Source organism: Tamandua tetradactyla, chromosome 8, assembly GCF_023851605.1.
Source record: "Tamandua tetradactyla isolate mTamTet1 chromosome 8, mTamTet1.pri, whole genome shotgun sequence".
Classification (NCBI taxonomy): domain Eukaryota; kingdom Metazoa; phylum Chordata; class Mammalia; order Pilosa; family Myrmecophagidae; genus Tamandua; species Tamandua tetradactyla.
The window spans coordinates 47,798,074-47,807,697 of NC_135334.1; the positions used below are offsets into that span (position 1 = coordinate 47,798,074).

At 34.1% G+C, this 9,624-nt stretch overlaps 1 protein-coding gene across 3 annotated transcripts in view; it reads left to right on the forward strand.

Annotated features, from left to right (window-relative positions):
• SESN3 (sestrin 3) overlaps nt 1-8,524 on the forward strand; it is a 76,771-nt gene extending 68,247 nt beyond the window's left edge. For all 3 annotated transcript variants that reach the window (XM_077113203.1, XM_077113204.1, XM_077113205.1), the window contains one exon: nt 666-8,524. In XM_077113203.1, the coding sequence (XP_076969318.1) occupies nt 666-752 (87 nt within the window). In that variant the 3' untranslated portion in view covers nt 753-8,524. The remainder of the gene's footprint in view (nt 1-665) is intronic.
• The last annotated feature ends 1,100 nt before the right edge of the window (nt 8,525-9,624 follow it).

A 9,624-nucleotide genomic window follows, 5' to 3' on the forward strand; every position in this document is an offset into this window, starting at 1 on the left:
AGGTCTAATGAGAGATACTGCATTAGGGGTCAGATTTTGACGTTAATATCTTTTAATTAAATAGTAAGAAAGTTTTTAAAAAGCCTTCTAAGTTTCACCATAAGGACAATTTCAAGAGGAAACACTCAGCCCATAAAAAGGGAGAAGTGTGTATACCAGAAGGCTTCAGCGTGGATAACTGTAAGCAGGACACAAATACTGGGTTCCCGTGAAAAATAAAGGCGTTTGTCAGCATCAAAAAAAAAATGCCTTCTAAGAAATAAGCATAGGCTGTAAGAAACGCAGGGCTGAGTTGTGAGTTGTGACCATGTATAAAATTTTACACCTGGAAGAAAGTATACTTTGTAAGAAAATCGTAATTTATAAAAATTAGTTTTATTTTATAGCTCAAAACATAGTTTCGCTTTACATAAGGTATATTCTAACAAAATTACTGGGATCTTTTAGGCTGTAAGGGTTAACTGCTTAAAGAGCCATTTTTTACAAAGGATAGGTTTTTTGTAAGAGTTACATTATGTACATTCATAAATATCCAGACATGTGTGTTTGTATATATATTTATATTCACATGAAAACCTTTGTGATTATCTGATATATGCAAACAATTTTGTTATTTCAGTTATTTGTAGTATTTACCGATGAACTGATAACATTTTTATCTCCAGGTTCACGTAAATCTACTTTTAATGGAAGCACGGATGCAAGCTGAACTTCTCTACGCTCTTCGTGCCATAACTCGACATTTGACCTGAAGCATCACCCAGGGAAAATCGTCATAGATGTGTAAAGACCTTTCATACAAGATATACATCAGAAGCTGTTTGTGATGTAGCATCAAAAATTATTCAATTCTTTAGTGTCAAAGTTTAGCCGTTTTTTGCGGCTGTAATGTGCAATGATGTGTTTTATTTTTCTTGATGCTTAACATTACTAACAATTGCAAAAATAATACTGAGGAGCACTACTCTGCATTGTTTATAGTTGGATTTTTGGATTCTGATCATAAACCATGAACCTGGTTTGTTAATGCTTAAACTTCAGCGCTTTTGGGTTTGTGTATATGTGTAATTTTCTTTTACTTTTTTTTTTTAAGTAAGGAACAGTGCTTACAATCTGTTCAAGAAGCAATTGTTTTTCGGATATTGGAGTTGAAAAAAAGAATGACCCCTTCTGGCCATTCAAAAATTTTAAATTTTGTCCTAGAGCTGGTGGAGGAAAAGCATGCGCTGTTGAACCAAGCTGCTCACTAGACACATATTTGTGTCCCCAGGAGATTATTTGTCAGGCACTGTTTTTTTTTTGTTTTGTTTTTTTACTGCTATTGGCGATAACGTGAAATGTGATACAGCCATTGTCCATAATTTAATGTGAAATTTATCATAATGAACTCTATAGCATGCTACTGAAATGCCAAATTCAGCTATTTTCTTTCCTTCTGAAACAGCAGTTTCAGTTTTCCATATCAGATGTATATATTAAAAGTGGAATTATGCACAATCCTTTCTGTCACTGACAGTAATCCTCAGTCATCTGAAATAATCAGTGCTCACAGTGCTGCTTCCAGTTCATTTAGTTGGCACGTATAAGCTTGTACCCACACAAAACTGACCAAAAATTTTCTTTGCACATTTTTCCTTTCTCATAGTTTTTTTTCTATATTGCAGTAAGCAAAGGAAAGTTAAAACATCTATATATTTCCTGTTAGGCTTTTAGAAATTATTTACCATGATTTTCTTATAATAGGTTGAACAGTTTATTATTCAAAGGTAAAAATTGTGTTTCTATGCATTAATGTGATTGAACAAAAAAAGAGTGCAATATGTTAAAAAAAAAAAAAAGAAACTCAACTAAACTTTCCCCCTTTTATGTCACTGCAGAAGTGTCCTTCTAAACAGAGCCATAAAGAAATTTTGTTCAGATTTCTTTATTGCATAAGACTTTTTTTCAGTTTTACCTTACTGGGGTTAAACAATATTTTTTTCATAATGCCAAAGCATTCCCTTCCCCAGAAAAATCTCTTTGGACAACTGGTTAAAAAAAGATATCAAGACTTAGGGGAGGAGTAAGTGGCCAAAAAGTCACATTTTTGCATTGGTTTATATTGCTTGATTAGACTATTTTCAGAAAGCACAACATTATGTGTTTATAGCTTTAATTTGTATTATGTTAATGAACCAGTGAAGTGCCTAAAGAGATGCTTACAACTATCCAGTAGGACACGTCTGCACTGCTTAAATACTTTTTGATTAATTAGGGTTACTTGAATTTTACACATGGATTCTAATCTTTAACACAGATCCATTTTTTTTCATATAAATAATATAGTTTAAATTTTCCACTAGCGTTCCCACAAAGATTTCATTTCAGACTTATTATTTAGGACTTATTTTTTTATTTCATGAAATAATTATGGACCAGTGTTTCTTTAAATCATTTTCCTCTTCCATTTTATCATCCCTTTCTGGTGTAATACTTTAGGTTGCTTTTCTTAAGATTTTTTCCTAGGTAAGAAAACAAAAAGATGATTGTAAACCTATTGCTGTAAGGTGGTTTTCAGATTCTGCATTTTTTTATTCCTGGCTCTTGTTTGACATCTTCCGCATGAGGAAAAAATTACTAATATTTTTAAAGATACGGTGGTTTATTTAAAGAAATGTTTCAAAGAAATTGTGCCAAATCCTCTTCTGTTGTGTTCAGGGCATATACCAGATACTGATTTTATTCAATATCATGTTATATTGATATGTAATATCCAATATTACGTTATATGGATATGTAATAACAACAAAGAAAATATGTAGGAAAACGGCAAAACATAGTGACACATAAATGTCCTTTTGAGTTCCCTAACATTAGAACTTTCAAGTTGAGGATATCTTTTATTCCTATATTAGTTTTTCAACTAGAATTCTTTCAGTTAATAACCCTATTTCTGTGCAGACCAACTGTATTACAGAATGAAAAGTAATTTTTATGTATTGAAAAGGAGGAGAAATTCTCACAGAATACCATTACCATTCGAGCTATAGACCAAAAGGGGAAACAAGGTTTAAGTAACTGAAATAGCCATTAGCTTTTGTTTTGTTTATAAGAAGCTAGAATTTGTGTTATGGAAATTTTAGTGCCTTTATTAGCTCTCTTTCCTAGCAAAGTTTCTTTGTAGCTCAGCATTGATCTATCTCATCAACAATCAGGAAAATAATTTGATTGGAAATAGAAACAAAAACAAAACGTATTTGTGAACCTCAGTGAACTGGCCTAGAAAAATGGAGTTCTGCTAAGATGCAGCATGCACAGCATTCCAGGTTGTGAATACCATTTTACAGTGAGTTTGCTGTTAACTTTCTCATGCAAACTTGAAATTCCGATGCGGTTTTCCAGGGTGGTATTTTTTCAGAGTATTGACTTTACTATGTAGTAATTTATAGTATAGCTTTTTATATTCAAATGTGATATTTTTAAAAGAGATGTCTGGTTCAATTGGTGTAATGATATGATTATACGATATGCTAATCTACACCGTAGGCTCACATTGTGCCAAACGTAAATGTGCAAGTGTACGTTAAAAAAAAGCACATGTGAATGTGAATCTTTATCTTTGTTGCTTATTATGTTAAAATTAGTGTAATAATCCACTGATGTATATGCTTAAGTAATGGCCTAGTTATTATCATTATTATTTTGCTGGAATTACAAGTTTTCCAGCTTTAATTGTAATTCTTAATTTCTCAATCACCTTAAGAAATATCTAAATACTCTCCCATCTGGAAGTAAATCTCTCCTTTAACCTAATCACTTGACTGGGAGTGGCCAGGCAGGTGCCTCATTGGAGCCTCCAGATTACCTTCTTCGGGGGCTTGTGATCATTAGGGGGGTAAGAGGCTTTTGAGACTAGACTACTTATTTCCTTCTTTACCTTTTTGAACTAAAGTACATTTTTCAGTCTCAGGAAGAATCTTTCTCCCATTTAAGATACTTTTAAAATTAAAAGATGGCTAGTGTGAAATCTGGGGCATGGCCTAGGCCTTCGATTCTAGCTTTAAAACCCAGATAATGGTGGAGCAACACAGGGTTGTCTTACAAAAGAAAGCTCACCATGTGCTTTATATCAAAATCATATTTGAACCAGAGCCCTTATTTTAATTGTGTTATAAGGTCCCCTAAAGGTTTTAAATGCTTCTAAAAGCAAATTAATATTATCCCAGAGCAAATTTCTCCTTTTCCACCTTATAGAGATTTTTAAAATCTGTAATCTTAGCTTTTTATGCCGCAGGAAAATAAAATTATCAGCAAACAATTAAAGATCTGTGAATTAAAATAGTTCACCATTTTCGTGCAGAGTGCGTGCAGATATGATGATAAGATTCTTTTAAACTCTAAGGACAATTCATCAGGGAAAAAACTTTCCAGTGCATGTTGTAGAAGTGATTTGCACTGTGATAGTAAAATGAGGTTTTTGTTTTATGTTATGTTTTAAAGACCATTCTAAATCATTTCTCTGGAAAGCAAGACCTTAAACCCTTCTTTTTATCTTACAGGACATTTTCTTTTATGCAAATAGACAGTCTTCATGGAATGAAACGAATGCAGCAGACAAATAATGTTATATATAAATAGAATAGCAAGTTTTCTTAATAGTATAATTCAACAGCAAACTGAAAGATGTGGCTTCTCTGTTCAGATCAAGTTTTAGTTTATATGATTTAGATACTTAGCACCTCTGTGGTCATCATCATAAACTGTTTCCCTATTACATCCCTCTGGAGACTGAGAATCAAATTAAGTAGGTCTTTCTTCAAAGCAGTACTGTACCATGAATGTATTCATTTCAGTCAATAGCATTGAAATGCCCACTAGACGGGTGTGGCGCTTATTTCAACGCTAGTTTGACTTAGTTAGCAGTGTGTGCTCAGGTGAGACCCAGAACAACAAAAATTGCTGAGGTGAAATGGGTCATGGAGGACAAGATATAATATTGAGGCAGAACTCTGGGAGAAAGGAAGAGTTTCTCAAAGAACACATGGAACACAGTTCAGGGTGTGTGGCTGTCCTCAGCAGCGTGGACTTAATATAAAGGACGCATTTCCAATAGGGAGCTTCTCTCTGCATTCAGCCCACCTTTTCTTGCCTGCTTTCTCTTCCTCTAAGTGCCTGGACCACTGCATAGTCTTGCTCCCCTACCTTCAGCCATCCTGGTCTGAATGCCTTTCACAATCTAAACCAAACATCACCAGCCACCTGCTGATAGTCACCAGCATTTACTTTTCTGAGTTATTTTTCCTCCATTCATTAAGAATATGGCTATGCCTTGACTCCTTCTAAATCTCTTAACCATCCAGATATATTTTGGCCAACCTTCACCCTAGGCACTGTACCCATGTTATGCAGCACCAAGTTGTAATCTTGTCCACCCCGTATGGTTCTACCCTTTTCCCCAGCTGCCAAAATATCTTGCTCTCCTCTACCTCATCCCCAAAGAGCCTATAAATTCAGAGTATCCAACCTTTTCATGGATTCACTCTCTGTTATTCAGTAATACTACTTCCATATTTTAAATAAATCATAAGAGATTTTTGCCTTCTGTCAAAGTAGGAATCTTTATATTTATATGATACAGAAATTGAACTATTTCTACCATGCAGAATTTAGCATTTAGCAGGATTTTAAAGTGATTGAATTGCCATTCTAACCCAGATTTATATTAGGTAATGAATATTGGTGTTATTCCAAGTTATTTGAATGTTAAGTTAAAATTCTCCAGCAATCCCGATTGAGCTGTAACTCTTAAGTGGAACAGGACGTTCCTAGTATATAAATGGAGTGGTGTTTCAGACATTTAATTTATTAGTGTTGTTTGGACTTTGAAACACATTTTTAATAGAAGGACCTGTAGGAAAAAATGGTGTCTAGGTGACCCCCCTGAATCACAGAAGCCAATTTGATCCATAATAATGATAAAATCCCACAGAATGGGATATCTAAGGGTTTGATTACGATTTCTGGGTTAGATTAGGACTCTGATTCCCATTCCTACTTTATTCACGTGAAAAAAAAAAGTTCTATGGGACAAAAAGGGAACGCATTGACTTTGTACTCTTTATTCCCCTGGTTGTACTTCAGTTATATCCAGATGGTATCATTAAAGAGTAGGAGATACACAAGGGAGGAAGAAGTAATATGCTTTGGGTATTCTTCATAGATGTGAAAATATCTTTATCAAATTTCTAACTTGGGGAGTATTTACCTGTGGACGGTTATTTGACCTAAAGATGAATAGCCCTGTTTGAAAATATATATTATCATGATTTGTGGTGGTATTTGGATGTTATTCATTCTCATTCATGAACAGCCCAACATGGACATCAGAGTCCAATCAGTGATTGTAGGACCCAGGAGTAAATTGATGGCCTAGGTAGGAAATGAGACTTAATAATGGAGGCTGAAGGGTTGGTTTTTATTAAATTATGCCATGAAGTAAGTGTTCATTCTAGCTTTAAACTAATTATGATGAACCACCATGAAGTACAGAATTGAAAAAGAAGAAATATGGGGGGGGGGAGCGGTTGCTGAAGATCTGATTCATTTCAATGCTTGTGGAAATCTTTGAAGTCACACAATGGATACTATAAAATGGCCTTTAGAACAAATGCCCATTTTAATGCTCATAGAACAACATAAAGCATTAGTAATTCTAAATATGACCTATATAATTGTTTGGATGTAAATTTGGCTAAAACAGTATTTTATTGAACCCTTCAATTTAACCTCTTAAAAATGAATGTATAATTTTTATAGAAAGAATATTAAAAAAGGGAGAGAGAATCTGTGATCGTTAGTCTGAAAATATTGTTCATGAATCCTGATTAGTTAACTGCATATATTATGATACTTACCGAATGAAATGATTATACATCTCCTTTAAACAGTTTTCAAATGACTGTCCCTAGTTGGATCAGGAAGAATCAGAAGTTAGGATAAAGGAAACATATCAGTTGGGTAGCCAAAAAGTTTCCTTTGTCATGATGAAAATCTATTTTCTCCTTTTTGAATTTCACTGGTTCTCTAAAAAATAAGAGTTAAATGGTACCCTTGTTCACCAGGAAGGTGATCCAAACTATATATCTAATGCAGATATTTTCATTTGCGTTCATTTATCTTCTTTGGAGAGAAAATAAGATTTTCCCCTTCCTCTCTCTCTTCACATATTTACTCTTTTCAGTGAGAAATAAGATAGATGCAGAAAGAAAAACACATGCCAATTTGACATCTTTGCAATGCTGAAAGAGTAAGCAAATCCACATGCAGTCTGAGCAAGGCAAAAAAAAAAAAGCTCTGTCTGGTCAATTTGGAACATGGCCTTGCTATTTGTATTAGCTCCTTCAAACCTGAAAATAACTTTCCTGGTCATGGAAGAACTGGATGTATCCTTTAGCTTATGAAATAGGATTTGAACTTGAAAACTCTTTTTTTAATCCTGATTTTGCAGGGCAGCTACATAATGAATGTATATATTAAGACTTTGTAGCTGAATTGCACATGAAATCAGATTGCCAACTTCTTGACTTTGAGTTTTAGGCATTTTATCCTTAAGTTGTGAGCAATATATGTAGCATGCTGTGAAACGTCTATTATACTTCTTTAATTCATCAGTATTAATACAGAATTATCTTTTGTGTTCCTTGGTACTTTTTATTCAATGTAATCAGAAGCTGTGATGGTTTGCCTTTGTAGTCCTGTGCTTTGTTACTGTAATTTTTTTTTTTTTACGAAGCACGTGACTTTGGACTAATGTGAGGCGGATGACGTGATCTTTAAGACTGCTATATATATATATATATCAGTCTCTTACTATATAAGGTTTTAAATTAGACTAAGCTTTTATCAGATAGATCATTGATGCAATTTAGGATTCACACAAAATTCAGTGTCAAATCGTGGTCTTATTTTTATAGTTTCAATTCTGAAAATAGCAAACTTAATTAACAGCCACTTTAAACTTTTCCTGCAAACCAGCCCCTGCTGTAGATACAGTCTAAGGTAGTTAACCATATAAATCCTTTTCAACTTTTATGCCCTCCTCATGAGTCAGCAGTTAAGGAGATTTAGAGAACCCACGAAAGCTTTTTGTATAACTAGGTTTTATTTTTATGTTGCCAATTTACAATTATGACTAAGGCTGACCTGAATGGATCAGTTTATGTGTAATATTCTAGTGCTTTAATGCCTCTCTCTCTCTCTCTTTTTTTGTGTTTTTTGTTGTTGTTTTTGAGGAATGGGTAATATTATTTGAACAGATGCAGAAGGAACTGTTAGTGAGTCAAGACAAACACATTTGAAATAAAGGAACTGTGTATTAACATGTTAACAACAATTCATAACTGCACTTTTTATGACATTTTGAAAATCTATTTATAGGTACAGAACAATGGGTTTTGTTAAACTGTATCACATTTATACTTGCAGAAATTTATTTCATTGTTATTAGTAGGAATTTTATTGGTTCAATAAAATTGGCAAAACTGAACACTGGTTATTTACTTTTATATATGCTTATATATTTATACTAGATTAACATTCTTGCCAGGTTTGTTTCTATTTGATAATTGAGGCATGAATTCTGAAAAACATCAGAAATATAGGAGTCGGGTAGGCTACGGTGGCTCAGCAGGCAAGAATGCTTGCCTGCCATGCCAGAGGACCCGGGTTCAATTCCCAGTGCCTGCCCATGTGAAAAAAAAAGGAGTCATTTTTTTGTTCCTCATTAGCAATTTTCTTTTACTTTTATAGTCAGTGGATATTGTATTAGTGGAATATTGGAATAGTTGAAATTGTAGAAAATGTATAGTTATCGTTGCCTTTTAAAATACCAACTGTGATCTCAGCAAAAGGCAAATTATTTCACTATCACCTCTTGTTAACCAATATACTAATGGAGAATGGAGAAAGGAACTTGGAATGCAGAGTCACCGATGGATTCAAACCTGGTTTTTTCATATTCTACAGGCTTTATGACCTTGGGAGGTAATTTAATCTATGAGCCTTGATTTCCTCAATGCAAACTAGGAGGAATACTACTACTTGAGATGGCTGGTTGGGAATTAGGTGACGTGTAATAATGTATTTGAAATACACAGCACCATGATGAGACTGAATGGATAAATGAGATATCCACGGAATAATGTTGTTGCTAATTGAAATGAAGTAGGAAAGAAAATTGATGGATAATTATGCAATGTGACAGGATGGTGAGAATTCCAAATGGAGATGTTAAATAGGCTTTTATAAAGCTAGAGGAGATGTGTAAAGCCTTTTGTGCAAGGTTTTCCAAGGAAAGTCTTAACTTTTCATTTTTCTTAACTTGATGATCACATAAAAAATCACTCCAGAGACATCAACTCTTCTTTCCTTCGTGCCATATGTCAGTCGTAATGGCATATTAGCAGTAACCAGCTCCTTGTGGATTACAATCTATCTTTTTCAATAATATGCAAATTCCCAGGAGGAGATAAAGGACAGGAGGGCAGGCACATCAGACCAAACTGTCAGCCAACAGCCTAGCCCTTCCACAAGTTCTTCCACAATTCAAAATCCAGCTTTTTGCCACTATATCCCTTGCTTATTGAC